We start from the raw sequence: 23,817 nt of genomic DNA, 5'->3' as shown, positions 1-23,817 counted from the left end.
CACTTTGCGTTCAGAACGAGTTATACGTTCACTGTCGAGTCGAGTAGCACATCTTTCAGCTTCAGTCCCCAAGGCAATTCCCATAACATCCATAGCTTGTAAGATGAATGAAAATCCTTGGTTGAAGATGCTGACTGCCAAATAAGTCACAACATTGACCACCTGCATGCCAAAATTTGTGCATGTGTTTTGGCGCTAAGGAACAGATTCCACTATTCAGAGACTCATTAATGTCTTGGGTGTGAGCTCCTAAGCATCTTGCTAATAAATCATTTGATGATTGACTTTCGACATGTTCTAAAGTTTCTAAAGGTCCTTTTACTTGCTCAACATGTCCAACGCATTCTGTCTTCCGTACTATAATCTCGTTCTAATAAAAGCAAGAAACCATTCACAAACGCTCACATATACATAAACCGTAAAGCATGGACCGGTGAATTCTTTAAACAATGATTTTTAAATAGACAAGTGCCATCGTAGTGCCGCCGCGCTTAGTATCTCAGAAACGGCCAGAGATGGGTATCTTTCGGTTCCCAGAAACATACCAAGGAATATGATTTTCACTAAATCCTTTCTGTGGCGTATTCTCAAATACATATAGATTGAAATTATACAAAGAAAAAAAATCGTTTTTTTAAACCATGAGAGTAGAAGACCCCCTTAATGTTAATTAGGCGCGAATGTTCCGTATCGTACCAATGGAGTTATCGAAAAACGCGGGAAATTGTTTCAGTAAACGAGAAATCGCATCGGACAGTTGAGTGCGAACTACGATGCTACGTCAGAATAATGTGCATTACGAATAATTTAGTCCCAGTCAACCTGCAGTTTGTACTCATTATTGGGTACAGATACTTTTACCCTTTTGATGAGTTATTCCAAGCTGAGTGCATATAAGGAGAGTGACGACACTGTCAAAATTGGAACAATTATTATTTGTCAGTGTCATTCCAAACGAGTCAAATTCATGTATTTTGACAGGTCGTTTGTTCGTTTGGAATATCACTGACGGATAATCATGACAGTTGTCTTCACGCTCCTTACATACACTCTGATTCCAAGCAGTGTGATCCTTTTTGACATTAAAAATGTCTTACTCCACTATCTGGGGCTAGGTGTCATTCTAAAATCTAAACTATCTCCCATGTAACGAAACTATGTAAGGTTTGCACGCTTATAACTCCGATATTACTAGGTGGATTTTAATCATTCATACACCAACCGATTCAGAAACACCTAACTTAAATATTGGTAATAATTTAATATCTCCTCAATAAAAGCAGACTTTTGGAAATTGGTAAAATTAAAAAGTTCACAAAAAACGGGAAAAATACCATTCGTGAGGCAGATTTCTCAGACACAGCCGTCAAAAGAGGGCAGCTTAGTTGCTCAATGAAACACGAAAAGTCATAAATAGAAGCAACGCATGTCCGTTTAAATCAGTTGTTGCTCTTATCCCACACGAGCAACGTCGTCTCCGGGCGATGCAATAAGCGCTATCGATTTTCGGTAACGTTGGCATTTGCACACACTCGCACCTAAGTGACTAAACCATATACGGTTAGTTTATAAATAGAGGTGACGCGTACCCGTTTGAATCAGTTTTTGTTCTTATGTCGAACGGGTAAGATCATGGCTGCAGCGTCTGGGCACTACAATAAGCGGTAGACGCTATGCATTTTCGGCAGCGGTGGCCGTGTGCGGATTTGTCGGGTACCAGCATGGTGTCACAGAATGATTTGCAAAGTGGGTGGGCGGGGTGGTTTGGATTTAATTCAATACGGTGTGTGCTGCTTAAGAGTGTTGCGTTTGAAAAAAATATATTTATTTTTATGAATGCGTGTGCGTTGTAACTTGTTAATCCATGTTTACGGCGCTTTGTAGCTGCGTAGGGTAAAGAGCCTATTGGTTTTCATATTTCGGTTATATGTTTTTTTTATCAGTAAGGCATCTGAAAACGTGCTTCTGTAGTTATTGCACTGTTCAGCAGCGTAGTATTTTATATAGGAGAGTACACTCAGGTTTTTTTACGCGAATTTTGAAATTTACGCGGTTTTCATTAACGCGTTTTTTTTTTTAATTTACGCGGTTTTCATTTACACGGCCTCTATTCCCTGCGTGAAAAATCTGAGTTTAATTGCATCGGAAACAATCACATTCCCAGCAGAACTTTTTGTTTTCTAATTTCAAACACTTTTGTTTCGTACTGCACACAACGGAAAATTTTAAAACAGAACTTACCGTCCCAGCAGCAGTTGAAGCGGGTGTTCTTTTTCGATTCAAATTCAAGCCATGTCTTAAGCGTTACTGGACTTAAAATTGTTTTCCCAGTTTAACCAGTCAGAATATCTGTCCTACCCTATGTATTTAAAACACAGTTCTAATTGCGTTTTAAGGTATACAACAAATACGGTTGGGTATACTAATTTAAATTTTAAAATAAATCTGTTTTAAATTATGAAACAAACCGCTGTACTGAAGATATAATTATGTCAGTCCTATTACCACATAAAACACCTATATAACATAAAACGCTGCAGAATTGGTTTAATAATACAATGTTTACACTACAGAGTTATAACACGTTTTAATAATTAGCAACAAGAAAGATGTCACCAAGATGGCATAAAAACCCGTTTTAACTGGTAGTGCGAACGTTGCATAACAATGTAATTTATCAAATAATTTCATTTTTCCACCACTAATCGATTAAGAAATACTTAAACTTAAGATTGTTTACTTAAGTTCATTAGTACATTATTGAAAATTTAAATGGAAAATGAAATTTCATATTTTATGGACAATCTGTATATTTCCGTTGGCGAGCGTGGGTTTCCTCATCACAGCTCTCAATATGGAACTTTTCTTTTGAATATATTTTCTGGACAGACCAGCCTATTTTTACTAGATGGATCAGCCAAATAATGCCAATCACCTAGTGAGATACTTGATTAATTAATAGATTACCGTTAAAAGACCTTCAATAAATTATGTTTTAATGGGGAGGGTCAGGGTATATAGCAAATTGTAACATATGAAAACAGGCGAGTGAACAAGAACGTGTGTCGATATGTGTGATAGATAAAATTCATTTGCACGCTCTTGAGAAAAGCTATATTTTTAATGTCACCGTGGTCGTGTCCTGTACACAACCCTTTATTTTTTTTCTTATGCTGCAAGGGTACACATAACACCATAACACTCAGCAGGGATTTCAGAAAAAAATTTTGAATTTTCAAGTTATTAAAACTTTAATATTGTTAGAATCGTCAATAATATTGATTTCGATCAAAACGTTGTCCTTTGAAATTAGTGCAACTAAATGTATTCGTTTTCTAGAAAGCAATTGTTGTCAAGTATATAAATATCTGCATATCTAGGTTATCAAAATAGTTTGCTTCAAAAATTAAATATTTACAGAGTCGCCTGTAAAACTGGCATCTCTGTCCGTCAGGTCGCAGTTTTCGATCCTTGGGCATCGCAGTTGTCATTTGCTTCCAGAACGTTCCATGCCAAACGTGTTTGTTGTGTATTTTGCTTTCTCTGGTGCTCGGGTAGTTTTTCGCTGAAAATATAGCTAAAAAGGTAAGTTACAAAAACTACAACATAGTTATAAGATCGATAATATAGTAGCTTAGCAGTCTTCGTTGAGACAGGTAGGAAACTAGTATCCCGAAAGCCATAAAAAGTATTTTCATAGTGCCATTTTTTCACTTTTTTTTGCCACCAGCTTGCTCTATAGCCAAAGCACGAACCAGCAAGCGCACGACAAAACTGAAGAAATTTTTGAAAGAAAGAAAATGGCTTCTCCGGCCGGATATGGCGCCCTGCTCGAGTGCCCATACAACAAGTCGCATAGGGTGCAGGCAACGGCCATGGCACGGCATTTGTACAAATGCCGCAAGATGTACCCAGACACGCAGTTTGTAACCTGTCCGTTTAATCATGCTCACAAAATCGCGGAGCCCGAGCTTAAGATGCACACTGCCACTTGCGAGGATCGGGCCAATTTCGACATGTACAAATACTGTATAACAACGGCAGCGGCTACCCATACCTCAGAAACTCAGGAACCGGAGCTCATCTACAATAATGATGATCCCATAGCACCGAAAAAGGTTCAGGACGATGACGAATGTTGGGATGATTTACGCATTCCAGCGTACAACCCACAGGAATACTGTGCTACTGCGAAAATTATTCGTAAGGCTACACTAAAGACTCCCGCGGAGAAACGGGCCTTTTATGAGCAGGAAATTCAACGTCACAAAGAGCTGGAAACAAAAATAAAGCAAGAAAGTGAAGCTGGTAGTAGTTCGCGATCTCGTTCCAGATCACGATCAGGGTCTCGTTTTCGTCGCGCGAGAGCTAAACGATCGAGATCTCGATCTCGCCATAGGTCTCCACTACCGATCCGTTCCCGGCGGTCGCGATCGAATTCACGAAAATCTCGTTCGCTGTCTCCAGCGCGTGATCGCAAGCGTAGGCGATCCCGGTCGATAGAGGAACGCGTCGTTCGTAGACGCTCGCCATCACCACTGGCGGCTGTTAGACGTGAGCGGGCGGCCCTGGATCGCTACGAACGGGAACGTGCCGACCGGGAGCGTTACGCACGGGCGTACGATCGGTACGAGTATCAGTACGCATCCCGTTATGACAGTTATTCACGGTATCCGCCTCCCGAGCGGTATGCACCGAGGTACGACTATCACGAACGATACCCAGTCGCCGGAAGCAGCTACGAACGGGAACGGCGCATCAGTCGGCGCGATTCGCGGGATCGTGAGGACGAAGAGCACATTTACCGGCGAGATTTCAGAGATTGAAATGATCAAAGAATCTAGCTTACGATTATATTCTCCATTTTTTTCTAATTTAACGATAATTACCGTAGCGCTTATTGTGAATGTATACTTTTATAACAGTTCACTTGAAAATAAATGCAAGTGGAAATTTACGATCATGAGCAACAATTATAGATTAGACGTAATCTTGCTTGTAGGAATTCATTCTGTCAATAAAGTATAATCGTTGCATGGATGGAAAAATGTGTTGTTTATTGATGAACATAATAAAAGAAATGTTTTGGTTGAGTTGGAAAAACAAAACGAGGTAAATTTATTTTCAACAGGTATCCTATCCAATTACAAAGGTGCCGATGATTGACTGGCGTCATCTCCGTTTCCGGCCGACAGTTTCTTCAAGCTGTCCTCAAATTCCACTGGTTCGATTTTCCGCTTCGCATCGTCGTACTTCGGAGGTCCGATAAGCTCTACCACCTGATCGTAGTTGAGGGTTTCCCTCGCAAGCAAAGCCTCGGCCAGAGTTCGTAGTTTTTCAACATTTTCGCGCAAGATCTGCTCCGTCTGTTCGTACGCCTCGGTAATCATCTGGCGAGCCTCGCGATCGATCACGTCCCCCAACTGTTTTGAGTAGGGTTTTGCCGCGTACGGGTTATCCTCACTTTCCTCGGTGAACGAGATTGGACCGACGGTGCCATTCATGCCAAAGTACTTGATCTGAAGTCGGGGAAAGTTTATGATCAAATAAAAGTGAATCGTTTTATTTTTTTTACCTACCTGCGCATATGCCATCTTAGTGACCTTCTCCAAATCATTCTGTGCCCCGGTGGTGATTCGATTGAATGTAATGTTTTCCGCCGCCCGTCCTCCCAGTGCCATGCACATTTTATCGAATAGCTGCTCCTTGCTATACAGCTTCTGCTCCTTTGGGGTGTACTGGGCGAATCCAAGCGCCAAACTTGTCCGCGGAACAATGGTCACCTTTAGTAGGACATCGGAGTTCGGCAGAAGCCAACCGACCAGTGCATGACCGGACTCGTGGAATGCGATTACTCGTCGTTCCGTCTGTGTTAAAGCGTGGGAGCGTTTTTCTGTGCCACCGACCAACCGCTCAACGGCGTACTCTAGATTGGCCGTCGTCACCGTTTTCTGGCTTGATCGAGCCGCGTGAAGGGCCGCTTCGTTGCACACATTGGCAATATCTGCTCCAGAGAAACCCGGTGTCAGGGTTGCTAACCGGGATGAATACTTATCCGGGGCTGCTTCGAGCGCAATTCCCGAAAGATGTTTTTCGAAAATTTCCTTTCTTTCGATCAGATTTGGAAGGTCTATCAGAATGTGCCGATCAAACCTTCCCGGTCGTAAAAGAGCCTTGTCCAGAATATCGGCACGGTTGGTACTGGCCAACATCAGAACCCCTTCCTTGGTAGCCATTCCGTCCATTTCGACCAGAAGTTGATTCAATGTTTGTTCCGACTCTCCAGAACTAACTCCGCCAAAGCTACCGCCACCATCTCTCTGTCTTCCAATTGCATCGATTTCATCGATATAAATTATACAAGGCGAACGTTTTCCTGCTTCCTTGAACAGGTCCCGCACTCGAGCCGCTCCCAGTCCACCTATCATCTCAATAAACTCCGATCCATTCATGCTCAGGAAAGGAACCTGTGCCTCAGTTGCCACCGCCTTAGCCAACAGTGTTTTTCCGCACCCGGGAGGCCCAAGTAGTAAAGCTCCCTTGGGAACCTTTGCCCCCAGTCTTTGATAGCGTTCCGGAGCCTTCAAATAATCGATAAACTCCTTCACCTCTAACTTAGCTTCCTGCAGACCAGCGACGTCTTTGAACCATACCCCGCGACCACCATCCACCGGATCAACCAGAGTAAATTTTGCTCTACCCATTTGCGTCTAGAAATTATAATCAAATCAAGCATATCATCAATCAAGATAAGACAACTACTCACAAACGAGTCCATACTGATCGGTCCCCGAATACCTCGCATCCGACTCAACAGCGCAATTATCACCCCGGTGGCAATCAGCGTGAACAAAATCTTACCGCTAACGTCGCCACTCCGTTCAAACTGCACCGAAACACCATCCTTAATGCCCAACCGTTTCTCCACCAATCGCAGCTTTTCCTCAAACTTGTTCACATCAGCAACGGCCATATGGAAAATGTTTGAGTGCACCCTCCTTCCCTTGACGATAGCCCCATCGTGCAACAGAATCGTCACCATCTCCATATCCGGGTGAACCACCACTTCCTTCACCTCCCCTACCGCCAACATGTGGTGTACAAACTCATGCCAGCTGACGTACCGTGTGGTCGTCTCCGGTCGGTTCCTGTTCGGTACGACCATCGTCAGAAACGCTACCAGCGCGTAAATTGTGATCATCCACACCAGCGTTTTCGTCACCACCGACATCATTTTCTCCTTATCGTCGTTATCTTTCTTCCCATCACCCGACGGGGGACGGTTCGAACCACCCGCTGCATCGTTGTCCCGCCGTTGCTGTTCGCAACCGGAGGAAGTGTGAATATTTCGTGTCAGTACGTAGTGCGGGATCCCGTACGAACGGGAGAATAATCGCACGATTGCACGGTACTCGTCGTCTAGCTGGCGTAACTGTTGTTTGCTAATGTCGGGCGGTCTAACTGCTGAACGAGGACTAGCTCGATTGCCGGGGGAAACTGTTGCGGCGGAAAGGTTTCTGAGCGCTGGTCCCAGGGTACGCAGCGACGACAGGCGGCTGGTTAGTAAATGTTTACAGCGCTCTAATCGTAGCATTTTTATTGATGGAAAAATTAATCCTTCTGTACTAGAGAACCATTTAATTATTTCTCGTTTTTGTAGCTAGTCTGAAAAATTACAAATTTAACTATTGATTTCATTTTATTAAAAGAAAAAATTACCGCAATAATTGTTATGAAATTGTAATGACACGGATGAAACGCGATTTACGGCTGATTTTATTATGACGTTTCAAATTCCGAGTATTTTTTGAAAAGGGCCAAATGAAACCATCAAATTTCATTAACATTTTGTGCTACATGGGCACTAGTTTGTGCTCAATGTTCACGAATAAAGGCCCGGATAGAATTTTACAATAGAATTTACCCTACAAACAATCATAAAACAATAAATATTATAGTTATTACTGTTTCAAAATTGTTCGATGCCAAGTTCTCACAGTAGATTTACAATAAAATTTCATGTAACAATAAATTTCACTGTTCAGCAAAAAACTGATACAGTGCATTAACATTAAGTTTTACTGTTTTCGAGAAAAAAATGTATGGAGAAAAATTGATTTTTTTAATGTTAAGATACATAACCACCCCCCTTTTTCACTGTAAAAGTCTATTTTACATTGAAATTTACCGTAAAAACGTTAAAGTTTATTGTTTTTGTATTGTAGCATATTACTAAAACTTACTGTAAATTATTGTAAAATTACTGTACTGTCACAGTGAAAACCATGGTTTTGTTACTGTACATTTCTATTCGGGGGCAGCCCTCGGGATTTGATAGTGACATTAGGTTTGTTCCAGAGATGATGCTTATAGAGTTGCGCGAAGAGTGAACCCTAATAAAAACATAATATACACGAACTTTAACCCATATAGTCCTACGATTCCAGATATTGTTTGGATGATACCCTGAACAGGTCGTTAGGCTCTTGAATGATAAGACGTTTATTAGGGAAGCCAAAACAACGGTTACAAGCGAGCATTGTGAACAAATATGGCGGATTTATGAAGTAGTGTGTGGGGAGTATTGGAATTGAAATAAAAAAAAATGCACTGCATCTTCGATATATTCTCTTTAGTCCAACGAAAAACATGTAGACAGGCTCGTTCAGCCAAATTTACTGTTTTTCTCTCCGCGTGTCTTTATATTTAAAACATCGTCTTTGGTTTGTTCCAGAATTCACGAAAGTTGCTCAGGGGCAAACAAGAGCAAAAAATACTTGTTCCTTTTTACTCTGGTTTACTACCAGAAGAAGAAATAAGAGAAGAAGAAAATACAGGAACGATTTTGTCCCTGTTTGCTCCGGAGTACTAGTACTGAAACCTATTGCAACGTGTACATTATTGTAAATATATGAATATACATAGTCTTGTAATTACTATTTCGTTTATGTAGAATTTAATATTTTTCATTATTATTGTTTACCTCTTCCATACAATTGAGTTGCTGCAGTAGCGCGAGATGCTTCTTGAAAATAAGCTTGCTATAATATGAATTTACGAAAGCTTCTACCGTTCTTCGCACGCGCCAAGTTGCAGTCACCTTCACCTACGGCCAATTTCTTCACTTGGATGGAAACCAGTTTTCGGCTAATTGACCACCAGCAACCCGAAAATTGGTTTTCAGAAAAAACCGGTTTTCATCTAGTGAAGAAATTGGCCGTTAGCGTCGCTACCGATAGGAGTTTAATTTGGCTACCGAAAGAGGCTATATCGACCTTATCAAGGGTTCTCGAACTCTTGCGACTCTTTGGTGACACGTCTGTTTCAGTCTGATGACTGGCGGGCGAACAGCCCAGGAACAACTTGACAGTTCCATATATTGAACTCATAGGCGAATTTTGTGGTGATTTGGTGACGTCATGGCGGCTCGAATGGAGCAAAATTTGAAAAAGCATCCCATTTATTATTTTCCAAATCTGTAAAAAATAAACAATTTAAGCATTTCTATCATCAAATTTATTAAGCTGTTCAAATTAGAAACTGTACCATAGCCACTTCCACTTACATTGAAATTTCCGAAAATCTTTCGGATCGAATCAACATCTCCCCAGGCATGAAATCCTCCGGTAGATGCCGTTCCGTTAGGTTTCTATCAGACTGGAGCCTAGTGAAATGTCAGAATAATTTTGAAGGGATCCGTACCCAAACCTTCGCAATATCTTCCGGACAGAATTATTGCCAAAGTCGAACAAAACGCTGGCAGGAGTCGCACAAAATTGTACATTCCTGGCAGCATTCTTGCTGAAACCGGGCACTACCGGTTTGCTGCCAGAATTCTGATAAAAGCACTCAAATTCTATTCAAAACCAATGTTGTTAACTGTGTACAAAATCCTACATATATTGTTTATTTTCCCGATCAAAATACTAGAATTATTGACGTTCTTAATGCACTTGAAACAAGATGTCGTAGGTTCACGAATTGTTAAGCTTGGTGATCTACTTTCATTAGCTAAAATGTGTTTCATTTATATTTCTAGAGGAAAAAGCACCAATGATTTACCAATTACAAACTTCACACAACAAGAACTCCAAAACATTTTTAGGAAGGAAGACAGCCGGTTGCTAAAAACAACGACTTCCAGCTAAATTTATAATAAGATTTATGTAGCTTTGCTGACAGTTTCCAGTTAGGGATAAATTATTCTAAATGTTGTTCTAGCCGCATTGACGGCGTTCATAACACACGTAACGTAACACGCTTTTCTCTTGAAACTTATGCGTTTCGTTGTTCGTGGTACTCGTACAGAGAAGGCATATTAGCGCACCGTCGGTGGTACATATACGAAACAAGCACTATCTGTCAAGTTGTCCCTGGGCTGCGGGCGACAGGCTGGCACAATTGAAGCCAGCCCATACCCCATAGAAGTGACCGGCTGTTGTGCAGTTGTGGAAATTCGGGACTGTTAATGCGAATTCGAGAATGTAGTTATTGTCTGCTTCGTGGAAAAATACGTCAGATCCACTAACGAAGACCTTCAAACCGCGGTTAATCTGAGGATTTCCAAAGCCCACTAAACTACTTTGAACTAATCAGTGGAAGACTCAAGAATCGTTATTTATTTGCGCCTTGATGTGTTCAGCGTGATAATTATATTCGGCCTTAAACGTTTCACCAAGTTCTATAATCTGCTTCCCTTCCTTAACATTATAGCAATTGCTAGTGTAACTTTAATTTGCTAAGCGATTCCTCGATGCGCGCTAAAGAAGAATTATAAGCTAAACCCGTAGGTTTTGGTTACCATAAAATATGTACGTACATATTTGTTCACGTGCAACGGCAATCTATTTCACAGGTTCGTGACAGCTCTCGAAAGTTCGACACACCGCCCAGGTAACCAACAAGCATTAGTGTTCGCAGTAAAATATATAATATAATTTGCATTTCGGATGCATCTTGCATTATATTTGGATCCTTTATGCATATCTGTTGTTAATCAGCGTTCCAAAAATGTTTAAAAGCTTCTTTCCAGTAACCAGCATGAATGCAGAACAGCAGTAAAACAACATTTTATTGGCACAGAAGTAGAGTAGCCGTATATTTCGCCAAAAGTGACTTTTAAATAACATTTAAAATGACTTCAATGCTTATCAGGTAGCCGTTAAGACGCATTTTGCATGCTTATTGGTTACCTGGGCACTATTGACCCCATGGTTCTTCTCCAGAAAATCGCGCCTAGGCAGAACCATTTGACTACCGACGATAGTCTTCACCGCCGACATTAGATGCACGAATCGGCAGTCAAAGACTATCGTCGTACGCTAGGCGCAATCAGGAGTGATCGTACGTCGCATCAGCAGCAGTATAAGGAATTGCCATCTCCCACCCAACATCGCTACCGTCAGATTTTGCCATGCGTGGCTCGCCCATACATATTGCTGTTTGATTAAACACAGCACAGAACAAAGAACTAGAAAGATCGTGTTGGAATCACCAAAATGATTAGTCCAGGTGTTTGCGTTTCGACTTCATCTCTTCAGAACCACGGCACTTGTCAAATGCACCGGGCTGACGCTAAGTCCAAAATTGGAAACACTACTTGTGAACACACTAAACTGACTTCTAACTTATGATGTCCCGTAAGCGAAGAGGTTCTGTGTGCTGAAGAGACATACTGAAATCGAACCTTGTTTTCAGCTAAGCAGGCGAATGCAAGCAAAATGCTAAATCACTCCCTTAGGAGAAAATTGCTTTAAAACCGTCTTTATGCATGAAGGGCGCAATGAAATGATGTTATTTGGAATTTGATAGAGAGATATCTTGTACTTTATCATTTTTGGCCAAATCCTATGGTAGGTGACAAAAAAAACTGCTTCTTAATATATCAGTTGTTTCACAATAGCACAGCTTACTATTCATAATACATTAATTATTCCGCCGGAAACAATTCAAGTTGAATTGTTTCTTGCCGGATTCTATGCAAATTTGTTAGTTTCAACAAGCATGCAATTTTCTGCTAGCTTGTTGAAACTTAAGCTTGAAGTTAATTTTTTCAAGCTTAAAACAATTAAAATTATTCGTCGTCTCACACGGCCCGAGCAAAATGTCGTAAAACCTGACGGGGGGGCTAAAATTGCAAAACAAATCGCCGAGTTATCACTGTCAAATTTACACACTTTGGGAAACTTCTTTTTCGAGTAGATTTGTTTCCGTCACAGAAAGTCCAAATCTTTCTCCCATGTAAAATACAGCTGAAACGAAATCCAGCTTAAAGTTCTCGAGGCATACGGCTGTGTATAACTGGAACAAACAGAAATCTTTTGCCGAAATTGTCATACTACATAATAGACGTTTGCCATTATTTTGAACAATACAGAAAGTGTGCGTCCTTTCACATAATTTTTTCGTTGCAGCTCAAACGATAAAAAGAAACTTTCCCTCAGATATAAAAATTTTTGAGGAACAAAACACTTACCCTTTCAGGAACAGATTCCCAGGCAAGCAATATTGAGAATGAACAGCTCAAGTTCAGAAGAACGGAAAATTTCTAATGTTGTCTATTGCATTGTCGGGGATTTTGACATAGCTGTTTCATAGAATTTCATTCCTTAAATGCCTAATTCCCATTAATTACATAAATTATTTGTTAAAAACTTCCGCAGTAGTGGATGATTTCCATCCATGATTTGCTGTTGCACCATGAATTATATCGTAATCCAGCCAAGGTTTTGTCAAATGATTGTTTTAATGAAGATAAAGCAATAATGCCAAATAGATTATAGTATATAGCTTACAACGATAGTAACAGTTCAAAATTATAAGCTTAAATATTTTCATCATTATCTGAACATATTCATTTGAATCCATAAAAGACTAGTTTGATATCAAATAAGTTATTTTCAAGGGTGTTTACTATTCATCGCTATTTTAAAAAATTCGAGTGTGAAGACATTAAGAAAATTGTAAATCAACTGGGCACCCTAGTACAGACAGCAATAAATTTTTGTGCTGCATGGGCATTGTTTTGTTCACAGTCAGATACTCCGCTCCGATATTCAAATTCGTCGCGACGTCCCAGGTCACGACTAATCGGAACAAACAGGATTGTTCTGTTTTTATATCAATGACCAACAATGAGCACCTTCTCCGGCTTCGTCAGTGAAATTCCAGGCATATCGGTGGATCGTTTCCTCGAACGAAACCGGCGACAATCGACGGTCTTTCTGCTATCACATTGCCATTCGGATCATATGGTAGGACTGGATTTTCGGGAGAATCTACCCGGTCCACTCTATGCCAGTCCGATATCGACCGTTTTTCTTAAACATCGATTCCCCCAGCTTAGCGGAAACATACGGTCGCTGGAAATTGGTGGTAAGCTTTAATTTCTCTTAATGTATTTTAAATTTGCACTGAATTTTTATTCGATAGAACCGACCGTTATATCGCTGAAAACCGAAAACAATACCCGACAGCTGCAAGTAACGGCCATCCCAGCTGGGCACTGTCCCGGTTCGGTTATGTTTCTTTTCGAAAACGAAAACCAACAGCAGGTTCTTTACACTGGGGACTTTCGAATTTCAGCTAAAGATCTTCGGAACATTAAAGCCCTCAGAAGCTTGAGTTTAAATTCCATCTACTTGGATACAACTTTTTTCAACCCTAACTACAACTACTTTCCTGCCCAGGCGGACAGTTTAGCTAGACTAGTTACTTTGTGCAGCGAATGGCTTTCGCTAGACGACCGGAACGTCATATCCATCAAACTACCGGCTCTCATAGGTTCGGAGTTTCTGTTCATGGAACTTTCCCGCCAACTGAAGCAAAAGGTTCACGTCCAACAGAAAGAATGGCAACAGTATCGGTACCTAGCATGCTTGGACGAGTCCATCACTCCAGACAGCTCGGCCGCACGGATTCATGCCTGCTTGGGCACAAGCTTCCGACAGGACGTCGGAAAACTACCCTGTAAACCGGAGCTGGATTGCAACCGACACGTTCGGGTGATCCGGCCGTCAGCTTTGCGATGGCAGAAGCTAGCTGTAGGGGATCCCTACTGGAAACGGCTGAGGAAGGATAGGGAAGAGTACGCGGTTTGCTACTCAAACCATGCTAGCTACGAGGAGTTGGAGGATTTTCTTCGGTATCTTCGACCGAAGCGGGTGATATTTTGCGTTCTTCCGAAACATGACCCGGATGGGGAAAGAATGAATTTGTTGCTGGGGAATATTTTAGGTGTAGAAGAGCGAACTGTTGTCGGCGAAGATATGAACGAAAATGTGCTTTTGAGCTTCAAGGGTATCGTTTATCGGCAACCAGATCGGAGCAGTAAGCAGATGCTCTCTGACGACGACAGTGGCGAGGAAGATACTGTGATACATCATCTGCCTAAACGATACCGTAAGGAGCTTTCATAATAAAGGTTTTTGTTTTAAGTTCGACTATCAGAAACGTTTTTTTTTTAATGATGCTCTTCCCACCGTATCCTTCCAGCTTTGGCCATCTTTTGGATACTGGGTTCGCCATATAGTACAGCGAGCTCGTGGTTTATCCTTCGCCGCCACACACCGTTTTCCTGCACACCGCCGAAGATCGTCCTTAGCATTCGTCGCTCGAAAGCTCCTAGCGCTTGCAGGTCCTCCTCGAGCATGGTCCAAGTCTCGTGCCCGTAGAGAACCACCAGTCTTATAAGCGTTTTGTACATGGTGCATTTGGTGCGGGGGTGAATCTTTCTTGACCGCAGTTTCTTCTGGAGTCTTCGGATTTCACGGCTCACGTTATTGTCAGGATGCTAGGTAGACAAAATCCTCCACTAACTCAAACGTGGATGGTAATGCTGTTTCCTAGCCGGATCCTGTCGTTTTCGATTCAGTCTACCAACATATACTTTGTTTTGGACGCATTTACCCCCAGTCCGACCTTCGCTGCTTCGCGTTTCAGGCGGGTGTACAGGTCTGCCACCGTTCCAAATGTTCGGGCGTTAATGTCCATGTCGTCCGCGAAGCATACAAATTGAACGGATTTCGTGAAAATCGTGCCCCGGCTGTTGAGCCCGGTTCGTCGCATCACACCTTCCAGAGCGATGTTGAATAGTAGACACGAAAGTTCATCACCTTGTCTCAGCCTCTCCGTCGAGATTCGAATGGACTAGAATGTTCACCCGAAATCCTTACGCTGTTTTGTACACCGTCCATCGTTGCTTTGATCAGTCGAGTCGGCTTCCCGGGAAAGCTGTTTTCGTCCATGATTTTCCATAGCTCTACCCGGTCGATACTGTCGTATGCCGCCTTGAAGTCGATGTACAGGTGATGCGTTGGGACCTGGTTTTCACGGCATTTCTGGAGGATTAGCCGTAGGTTAAGATCTGGTCCGTTGTCGACCGGCCATGGATGAAGCCGGCTTGATAACTTCCCACGAACTGATTTACTTTAGGTGATAGACGACGGAAGATGATCTGGGAATTATCGCTCGGAAGTTCTCACACTCCAAGTTCTTGTGAATGGGGCAGATCACCCCTTCTTTCCACTCCTCCGGTAGCTTTTCAGTTTCCCAGATCCTGACTACTAACCGGTGCAGACAAGTGGCCAACTTTTCCGGGCCCAACTTGATGAGTTCTGCTGCAATACCATCTTTGCCATCAGCTGCTTTGTTGTTCTTGAGCTGTTGGATGGCTTCCTTAACTTCCCTCAACGTGGGAGTTGGTTCATTATCGCCTTCAACTGCACTGACGTAGTCAAATCCTCCGTTGCCTTGGTCATCTGTACCTACATTGTCCTCGCCGTTCAGGTACTCGTCGAAGTGCTGCTTCCACCTTTCGATCACCTCACGGTTGTCCGTCGGCAGGCTCCCGTCCTTATCCCTACATATTTCGACTTGCGGCACGAAGCCTTTGCGGGATGCGTTGAGCTTCTGGTAGAACTTCCGTGTATCTTGAGAACGGCACAGCAGTTCTATTTCCTCGCTTCTTTCAGGCGGCATTTTTTCTCCCGGAAGAGGCGTGTCTGCTGCCTCCGCTTCTGTTTGTATCGTTTCACATTCTGTCGGGTTCCAGGCTGCAGCATGACCGCTCGCGCTGCATTCCTCTTCTCCTCCAAAACCGCTCTGCACTTCTCGTCGAACCAATCGTTGCCGTCGTCTCCGTTCCTCGTACCCGCGACAATGTCCTCAGCTACGTTGTTGGTGGCAGCTTTTACTGTTCTCCAGCAGTCCCTCTAGAGGGGCCATGTCGAGCTCTCCCTCGTCCGGCAACGCTGGCTCGAGGTGCTGCGCGTATGCAGTGGCGACATCTGGTTGCTTTAGTCGCTCCAGATCGTACCGAGGCGGCCGTCGGTACCGTACATGATTAATGACGGATGGTCATCATGAGATATCTGACGTTTAAAATACGCACACTGAGATCTCACATCTTCAAACCGTTTCTATTCAGAGCTTAAGGGAGAGAAGTGATTTGTATGCCTCCAAATTCGGCGTGTACACGATTTGTTTTTCTCCAAATAAAACGTCAAAAGGGCACCATACCAATGCAGCTAAATAAATCTACAATGACAGCCAACGTTAGTATCCCTTTGGTAGTAGACCACCATAGAAAAGGATGTTTTAAAATCGTCATTCACTGGTCCAACGTTGCCTAAAGGGCGAACACGAAATTATTGCGACACATTCAACAGGGCATAACTTTTTTACCATTGGGTAAAAATCAACCAAATTTTGCACACTTTCTCATTGATGTGTATTGTTTACATGCTGTCAAACTCGAAGTCGTGTTTTGCGATTCAACGAAAATGGAGGTGAACCAACGCGAGTCGAGAGAACAAATTCTTTCCAAACACCTGGAATTTCCTGACCTGTCGCACCGACAGTTGGGAAAAATGTTGAACATTCACCATTCAACCGTCTCCAGAGTGTTGAAGCGGTTCCAGGAGCGGTTGACGTTGGACCACGGCAAAGGAGCTGGAAGAAAACCGGGACCGGAGAACAAAAAGACGGAGGGAAAGGTGAAGCGGATGATTAAAGCAAATCCCAACGTTTCAAGCCGTGATTTGGCTAAAAAGATCGACATGTCGCAGAGCTACGTCCAGAATGCAAAGAAGAGAGCTGGACTACATACAAGGTACAGAAGTTCCCAAACCGCGATGAGCGGAAACAATCGACGGCTAAAACTCGGGCACGGAAGCTCTACGAGAAGATGCTGACAAAATATGGCTGCTGTGTGATGGACGACGAAACACGTATATAAAAGCCGATTTTAAGCAAATTCCGGGGTTGGAGTTTTTCACCGGCAAGAGCAAGTTCTATGTGGACGACAAATTTAAGAAGAAGAAAATGTGGAAGTTCGCCTCCCAATATCTCTTTTGGCAGGCCATCTGCTCTTGCGGACTGAGGAGTGAGCCTTTCGTGACAAAGGGCACAGTAAATGGCGAGATCTACAAATCTGAGTGCCTCGAGAAGCGCCTTTTGCCGTTCTTGCAGCAGCACGACGAAGCTCCGCTATTTTGGCCAGATTTGGCATCATGCCACTATTCTAAAAGTGTCCTGGAGTGGTATGAGGCCAATTCTGTCCATTTTGTTCCAAAGGACATGAATCCGCCAAACTGTCCGGAGCTGCGCCCGGTGGAGCAGTACTGGGCAATGATGAAGCGGGAACTTCGGAAGAGCAAGAAGACAGTCAAAGACGAGAAGGACATGTTAAGAAAATGGAAAAAAAATGAGAAACTGGTACCGGGTGACACTGTAAAGACTTTGATGGAGGGCATCAAGCGAAAATGCGTTCAATTTTACACTCAAGGCTCCATCGATTAACTTTTCTTTTGATTTTTGAAGTAAATATATGTAACTACCCTAAAATTTTGGTGTGATTTTAAACATTATAAGAAAATTGGCATGACATTTTCGGTGTTGCAATAATTTCGTGTTCGCCCTTTATAGGCCGTCCAACGAATCGTTCAGAGTTCGAGTAAGGACTAAATAAAACCTTAAAAAATCGTCGTGCCCTGCGAGGCTGGCTACGAACAGCCATGGGCTGAGTTAACTGAGGACGACCTCTTGATGCAGAAAAGAACAGCGGCCTTTGCTGAATACCAATGTAGAATGAAACGTACTTCTATAGAAATATACAGCTGCATTGGTATTGAGCCGAGATTTCAGGACTTAAGGGGAAGTCTGTAGTATAAAAATGCGAGATCCCGTGTTGTAATATTTCCGTAAACTTTTTTATTTTTCAACAAATCTTCACAACTTACTCCAAAGTATTTAAACCGATGCTAAGTGCATCAAAATTTTCACAACGCCAGCAGTCTCCATGTTATCAATAATCGTCACATTGCCGGTACCTTCATTACCATGATCCAGCACCAGCTGCCCCCGGGTCAACCAACCATGCAGTTCGACGTCGGCTGGGTAACGTTTCCGTTCGATAACCAAATCTGGATGGGTGAAACTCATAGCCACTAGCACATCACACGGCATCCAGTTATCGTTCTCGCCCAGAGGTTTCCGTTCCACCGGGTTCAGTATTTGAACCACTGGATTGTTCGAGTTTCCCAGCACGTCGAATCTCCAGGTCTACGAACCGTTAAAAAATGATTCAAAGTATTTTTTTTAACGGTGCAAAACTAACCTGATTCATAACCAGATTATCTCTGGAGGCTGTTTCCCACGGCAAAATGTTGATGTTCCCCAGATAGCCGTTAATCACAATACTCGCCGCTTCCGGATCATTGAAGAAATTAAACTCCGCAGCATTTTGGGTATTTCCGACACCGTGCCGATTCCCACCCATGATGTAAAGCTCTTTGATCCATTGACGTGTATCGGGGTAGACCTTGAACAGCAGAGCCAAGTTTGTCAACGGTCCCAGGCTGATGAACGTAATCTCGTTGCGATACCGACCGATCAGTTTGAACAGTTCCGTCAATGCGTCCGACCTAAGCAAACTCATGTCCGGGGGTGAACCTTCAAATTGTATATCGGAAAACCCGTCGCTTCCGAAGTACATATTTTCTGGTTCAACCATCCGAGCGTGTGTGATCAGTCGTTCGTTGGAACCTAGGTAAACGGGAATCTAGATGGAACGAGTTTAGTTCAATTGAACACGGTAGAGTTTCCGGGATATAATATGTACTTCACCCTCTTTCCCAATGGCAGTTAGTATCCTTAGCACGTTTCGACCCACGTTCGTTACATTGCTATTACCCCGGACACAGCTGATGGCTTCAACGTGCACTCCTGGAGTTTTCAGCAGATGGTACACAGCCCATGCGTCATCTGGACCCGCATCCACATCAACTATAACGCGTCTTATAGTCGCTGTTTTACTATCAGCTGAAATTAAGCGATTTTGATAAGTTTATAAGGCATCTTATCTCATTACGACACTCACCTGTGTTGGCGTTGGTACTAACAACAATAACAAGAACACCAAGTGCTGCTAAGAGCAGTGCAATTAGGGAGATTTTTTCCATTCTGCAGATCTTTTTCAAAGCACTGCCCTTCATTCAATGGTCAGATTCATAAAGCACAATTCAGCTCAAAATATCTACAATCAAAAGTACGTGATCGTGAATTTAATTTATTCACCTCAAATGCAAACTCTTTATCAATAGCGAATCCTCCTTGATGTGATATAAGGTGTAAACGAATAGATTGCCGTACTCAATATGATTACTAATTACTCACGCTATGTAGGTATGTATTTCTTTAAACAGATTATCTGTATATGTACTGAGTTTGAATGGTGTTTGTGAATGACAATCTTTCTGCATTTTGAAGTGACAATCTAAAATCTATTTAAATTATAAATCTTTCCCACATTGTTGAGTCGAAGCGGTCAAATTAAAAAAAAAACGTAGGTACGCTATCTTGTCGTTATCTTGATTTTTGTTTGCTATTTTGCTAATTTCTAGCGATAACCACAATGCATTGCGCATTTAGCCCACTTTCCCCTTTTTGAAAACACACAGGCAGTGAAAACACGCCTACTGCTCTTATTCTGTTTGTGTCTTATTTACTCATTCATTTTTTTTTTCTTTTGCATCGTCTTGCAAAAACTAAACAAAATCAGAACAAAATGAAACAAACACAACTTCTCTGCCGGTTGGCCTACAAATTTAAGCACCTCCCGGCAGCTCACAAACTGTTCACCAAACGGTGTTATGTAAACAATGCCCAGAACTCATCGGCTGTTCCAGATAATCAACTGCGTAAGTACCGAATTCCCCTCGTTTGTTGTCATCAAAAACTAACCCCAATTACCGATTCCGATTTTAGAAACCATCCCATCCTACCTAACCCTACACGGTGCCTGGCCGGCGGAAGATCGAACTAGCTTCCTTACCGATATGACGGTCATCGCAAACTTCATTACCGAGTCGGAGGAGCAAACACTGCTCGAGGAGCTGGAACCCTGTCTGAAGCGTATACGGTACGAGCTGGACCACTGGGACGATGCCATCCACGGGTACCGGGAGACGGAGCGAAAGCACTGGTTCCCGGCTAATCGCGTCATATTCGATCGACTTAAACGACTGGCGTTTGACGGTGAAACGTTGCCCTACATACATGTGCTGGATTTGACCAAGGAAGGGGTCATTAAGCCACACGTGGATAGCGTGAGGGTATGATTGGTGTGAATTGTATTTTTTATTAAATCGATTAAACTTTAGCTGTTTTAGTTCTGCGGATCGACGATTGCTGGAATCAGCCTCCTGACCGACTCCGTTATGCGAATGGTCAGAACCAACGACGAAGAGCAAACCAATGAAGATTACAGGCAAATATTTGCTACCAGCCGAGACAGTAAATATTGGGCTGATGTTTTGTTGTCCCGGAGGTCACTTTATATCATGAAGTAGGCTAATTTTAACCTTAAAATATAAATATTTGTTTATCAAATTTAATTTTTACAGGGACACCGCTCGGTACAAGTTCACCCACGAACTACTAGTCGGGGAAGAGTCAGTTTTCAAAGGCAGTAAGGTAGATAAAGATCGTCGAATTTCAATCATTTGTCGAAATGAGGCCTAGGAGATCGGTAAAAGTTTTGTAGTTTAAAACGAATGTAAATACAGATTGATACTATTTTAACGATTTATTAAACAATCCTATCCCAGTTTCTCAACGTCCGGTTTTACCTCGGCTGGCTGCTGTTCTTCGGTACTTCGCTGGAGCAGATTCTTTCCAAACCAAACCGGGCGGCTTTTCTCCATCTCAACGATTCGCTTGCCCATCCAGTACTCTTCCGACTGGTCATCCCGTTCGCGGTCATACAGCACAACAACTTCCTTGTCGACTGGATCCAATCCCAGTTGGGTCTGTATCTTCTCCTGAATCAGTTCCGTTTCCTGGCGTATTTTCTTATAGCAAGTTGGACACAAAACTCCCACCTCGTGATCACCGCCACAGGTACTGCAGATTCGTAAATGTTTCTTGGGAAGTAAGATTTTTAGTTTGTAGTCCGGACTACCATACTTCCGTTTCAGACGCTTTTCGACTGTCCGTCGGTGCTTTGGGGCGGCCCATAGGATCCCATCGCCAATCAAATCCTTCCAACTGAATGGTTTACCTGCGTCGCCGGTCGGAATCGGTCTTCGGCTACCTTCGATGCCGATTAAGGCTAGGGAACCTGTAAATATTGTCGATCAGTTACGTAAACATATTATTCGTGCCAAACAACACTTACCTGGCGGTGGAAATCGTCCCGGCAAACCCAACAAACTAGGCAGGAACTGTTCGAGCCGTTGTAAGGCGACTCTGCAGCGAAACAAGAGACCAGAGCTCATTTTAAGTGTTTCCACTAAGAGTTTGTTTTAATTTTAAATGTTTTGGTGTTTCAACAAAAATGAATGTTATTGTTATTTACTGGCGATGGCCATGCGTCTCTATCAATCAGCTGTGGTGGCAGTTGCTGTCAACTTTGGCACAGCCCCAGTGATAAAACTATTGCAGCAGTTAAAATGCTTCAAGATGTAATGGAATAGGTAGACATATATTTTATGTTGAGTGCAGCTTAGATATTCGATTTTTTTTAATTGGTAGATATCCGAATAGAATTTTACAATAGCATTTACCCTACAAACAATCATAATAGAGTAATATCAACATTGTTCGTCGCAGAGTTCTTGCAAAAAAAAATTACAATGAAATTTTATGTAACAATTAATTTTATTGTTCAGTAAAAATCTTTATAGTGTATTCACATTAAACTCCACTGTTTTCGGGGAAAAATGCATGGAGAAAAATCGATTTTTCAATGTTAAGATATATAACCACTCCCCTTTTTCAGTGTAAAAGTCGATTTTATATTGAACTTTACTGTAGAAACGTTAAAGTTTATTTTTTTTGTATTGGAGCATAACAATAGAACTTACTGCAAATTATTGTAAAATTACTATCCAGCTTTTTACGTGCCATAATGGCGGTCTAAATTGTTCAGTTCGTAATACGTTTAATATGGCCCTTTTTTGACAACAATCGTTTACGTCAACCGCCCAGTGAGATTAAGTCATCCTACATTAGTCCACTGCGTTGGATGTTTATTCAATGAACGCCCGACATCTTCAACTGGGCGTTGCTGTCAAGCTGGCGTAAACGATTATTGTCAAAAAAGGGTCATTAAACGTATTACGAACTGAACAATTTAGACAGCCATCATGGCACGTAAAAAGCTGGATACTGTCACAGTGGAAATCACGGTTTTTTGACTGTACATTTTTATTCGGGTATGATTAAAGTATTAATTTGCTAAAAATTCATTGAGCTCCATTTTTTGCATCAGATTGGCACTCCCTCGGCCTCGCAGAAAAGTTTGTCCAGTGATATTTTATTGATATCAAAGAAGCGCGCTTGAAGTTTGAATCGTTGCATTATTTAAGTTTTGTTTCAAAATGAATTTATGCCGTAATTCTTGCTTATGTAAAATGCATATGAAGAAATTTTTAGATCCTATGCTATAATTAATTAAATTTTTGAGGTTTAGCTGCTTAATTCGCCCTGATTTATCATCATCATTATCATCGTAGCCGAGCAATCCGGCTACTCCGAATCATGACCAAACGAATTTTAGATTTCCAGGTTTGCTCGATCTTGGGCCATCAGTCTCCAGACCAAGGGGCAGATCACTTGTGATGCATTTTTAAAAATCGAAATTAAATGCATTTCTTTCCATCAAAATACAATGTATTTTGCGTTGCGTGTAAGACGTCAAAACCCTGCAAAAAACAGCCCTACATTCAACAAAACATCGAACAAAGTGGATCAGCGTAGGACGATTGTTAAGTAATCTTTGCTGCGAGGGAGTGCAAAGTAAATACAAAAATGGAAATTAAATGCATTTTTTCTAAGTTGATGCAAATTTGTTATACATTCCTAGAGTGATCTGCCCCTTGCTCCAGACTCATTGAACGGCCGCCACCCACGTATCTTTTTTGATTGCACACAGCCAACGAGAAGCCGATTGTCGCTTTCAGGTTCTCTGCTGTGCTCTGATGTTCAACTCACTGTATTGGGCTGTGTAGCTCTCCGAGGTTAGCACGTTTGTATGCTTGCTACAGCTCGTGGTTCCTGCGTCTGCGTCATTCTCCGTATTCGACTGTGCCGCCGAGTATTGAAGGCAGAAATCTTCTCTCCAACACAACGAGCACTCGATAGTCTGCTGCCTTCAATACCTCATAGCTGTACTCATACCTCATAGCAACAGGGACTAGCTATGTCGTCTACGAAGCAAAAAAGCATGTGAGATCGAGGAGCAAGCACTAAATCTTCAATACGACGCAGTGGTAAAAGTTGTACTTAATTAGTTACTTTAAGTACCATAAAGTACAT

The 23,817-nt window shown here is 42.3% G+C and overlaps 6 protein-coding genes across 8 annotated transcripts; 3 read left to right on the top strand and 3 right to left on the bottom strand.

Moving 5' to 3' along the window:
• The first annotated feature begins 3,471 nt into the window (after positions 1-3,471).
• Positions 3,472-5,057, top strand: LOC131692008 (arginine/serine-rich protein PNISR-like). The gene is made up of 2 exons (XM_058978835.1): positions 3,472-3,585; positions 3,731-5,057. Exon 2 carries the CDS (start codon positions 3,801-3,803, stop codon positions 4,824-4,826), a length of 1,026 nt encoding a protein of 341 aa, XP_058834818.1. The 5' UTR covers positions 3,472-3,585; positions 3,731-3,800; the 3' UTR covers positions 4,827-5,057.
• Positions 5,058-5,070: 13 nt separating this feature from the next.
• On the bottom strand, positions 5,071-7,822 carry LOC131691891 (paraplegin). Its single transcript, XM_058978625.1, has 4 exons — positions 7,720-7,822; positions 6,767-7,665; positions 5,580-6,710; positions 5,071-5,519 (listed from the first exon to the last, which is right to left on the bottom strand). Exons 2-4 carry the CDS (start codon positions 7,592-7,594, stop codon positions 5,145-5,147), a joined length of 2,334 nt encoding a protein of 777 aa, XP_058834608.1. The 5' UTR covers positions 7,595-7,665; positions 7,720-7,822; the 3' UTR covers positions 5,071-5,144.
• A 5,217-nt stretch (positions 7,823-13,039) lies between these two features.
• LOC131691971 (protein artemis-like) lies at positions 13,040-14,602 on the top strand. 2 transcript variants are annotated; one of them, XM_058978781.1, is made up of 3 exons: positions 13,040-13,374; positions 13,432-14,422; positions 14,494-14,602. In XM_058978781.1, the coding sequence occupies exons 1-2, from the start codon at positions 13,134-13,136 to the stop codon at positions 14,415-14,417; spliced, it is 1,227 nt and encodes a 408-aa protein (XP_058834764.1). In that variant the 5' UTR covers positions 13,040-13,133; the 3' UTR covers positions 14,418-14,422; positions 14,494-14,602. The 2 variants fall into 2 exon arrangements, with proteins under 2 accessions (XP_058834764.1, XP_058834774.1); XM_058978791.1 differs by lacking the exon at positions 14,494-14,602 and having other exon boundaries at positions 13,432-14,436.
• A 3,593-nt stretch (positions 14,603-18,195) lies between these two features.
• On the bottom strand, positions 18,196-19,769 carry LOC131692001 (nucleoside hydrolase-like). Its single transcript, XM_058978824.1, has 5 exons — positions 19,675-19,769; positions 19,379-19,534; positions 19,121-19,320; positions 18,617-19,060; positions 18,196-18,561 (listed from the first exon to the last, which is right to left on the bottom strand). Exons 2-5 carry the CDS (start codon positions 19,491-19,493, stop codon positions 18,250-18,252), a joined length of 1,071 nt encoding a protein of 356 aa, XP_058834807.1. The 5' UTR covers positions 19,494-19,534; positions 19,675-19,769; the 3' UTR covers positions 18,196-18,249.
• A 59-nt stretch (positions 19,770-19,828) lies between these two features.
• LOC131692033 (alpha-ketoglutarate-dependent dioxygenase alkB homolog 7, mitochondrial) lies at positions 19,829-21,096 on the top strand. 2 transcript variants are annotated; one of them, XM_058978873.1, is made up of 5 exons: positions 19,829-19,847; positions 20,060-20,198; positions 20,266-20,612; positions 20,670-20,845; positions 20,904-21,096. In XM_058978873.1, exons 2-5 carry the CDS (start codon positions 20,066-20,068, stop codon positions 21,019-21,021), a joined length of 774 nt encoding a protein of 257 aa, XP_058834856.1. In that variant the 5' UTR covers positions 19,829-19,847; positions 20,060-20,065; the 3' UTR covers positions 21,022-21,096. The 2 variants fall into 2 exon arrangements, with proteins under 2 accessions (XP_058834856.1, XP_058834847.1); XM_058978864.1 differs by lacking the exon at positions 19,829-19,847 and having other exon boundaries at positions 19,934-20,198.
• On the bottom strand, positions 21,071-21,910 carry LOC131692045 (large ribosomal subunit protein bL32m). The gene is made up of 2 exons (XM_058978884.1): positions 21,677-21,910; positions 21,071-21,619 (listed from the first exon to the last, which is right to left on the bottom strand). Exons 1-2 carry the CDS (start codon positions 21,774-21,776, stop codon positions 21,099-21,101), a joined length of 621 nt encoding a protein of 206 aa, XP_058834867.1. The 5' UTR covers positions 21,777-21,910; the 3' UTR covers positions 21,071-21,098.
• Between the last annotated feature and the right edge of the window lie 1,907 nt (positions 21,911-23,817).

This window comes from Topomyia yanbarensis, chromosome 1 (assembly GCF_030247195.1).
Source record: "Topomyia yanbarensis strain Yona2022 chromosome 1, ASM3024719v1, whole genome shotgun sequence".
NCBI classification, from domain to species: domain Eukaryota; kingdom Metazoa; phylum Arthropoda; class Insecta; order Diptera; family Culicidae; genus Topomyia; species Topomyia yanbarensis.
The sequence above is the reverse complement of the archived record's forward strand: the minus strand, read 5'-3'. Positions and strand labels throughout refer to the sequence as shown.

Coding starts and splice junctions, on each gene's coding strand:
- LOC131692008 (XM_058978835.1), top strand. CDS start 3,801: ATGGCTTCTCCGGCCGGATATGGCGCCCTGCTCGAGTGCCCATACAAC.
- LOC131691891 (XM_058978625.1), bottom strand. CDS start 7,594: ATGCTACGATTAGAGCGCTGTAAACATTTACTAACCAGCCGCCTGTCG. Junction 6,711..6,766: donor CGATCAGTATGGACTCGTTT/GTGAGTAGTTGT, acceptor TATAATTTCTAG/ACGCAAATGGGTAGAGCAAA. Junction 5,520..5,579: donor CTAAGATGGCATATGCGCAG/GTAGGTAAAAAA, acceptor CCCCGACTTCAG/ATCAAGTACTTTGGCATGAA.
- LOC131692033 (XM_058978873.1), top strand. CDS start 20,066: ATGAAACAAACACAACTTCTCTGCCGGTTGGCCTACAAATTTAAGCAC. Junction 20,199..20,265: donor TGTTCCAGATAATCAACTGC/GTAAGTACCGAA, acceptor TTCCGATTTTAG/AAACCATCCCATCCTACCTA. Junction 20,613..20,669: donor CACACGTGGATAGCGTGAGG/GTATGATTGGTG, acceptor TAGCTGTTTTAG/TTCTGCGGATCGACGATTGC.
- LOC131691971 (XM_058978781.1), top strand. CDS start 13,134: ATGAGCACCTTCTCCGGCTTCGTCAGTGAAATTCCAGGCATATCGGTG. Junction 13,375..13,431: donor ACGGTCGCTGGAAATTGGTG/GTAAGCTTTAAT, acceptor TTTATTCGATAG/AACCGACCGTTATATCGCTG.
- LOC131692001 (XM_058978824.1), bottom strand. CDS start 19,493: ATGAAGGGCAGTGCTTTGAAAAAGATCTGCAGAATGGAAAAAATCTCC. Junction 19,321..19,378: donor TAGTACCAACGCCAACACAG/GTGAGTGTCGTA, acceptor GCTTAATTTCAG/CTGATAGTAAAACAGCGACT. Junction 18,562..18,616: donor ATAATCTGGTTATGAATCAG/GTTAGTTTTGCA, acceptor AACGGTTCGTAG/ACCTGGAGATTCGACGTGCT.
- LOC131692045 (XM_058978884.1), bottom strand. CDS start 21,776: ATGAGCTCTGGTCTCTTGTTTCGCTGCAGAGTCGCCTTACAACGGCTC. Junction 21,620..21,676: donor GGGACGATTTCCACCGCCAG/GTAAGTGTTGTT, acceptor CAATATTTACAG/GTTCCCTAGCCTTAATCGGC.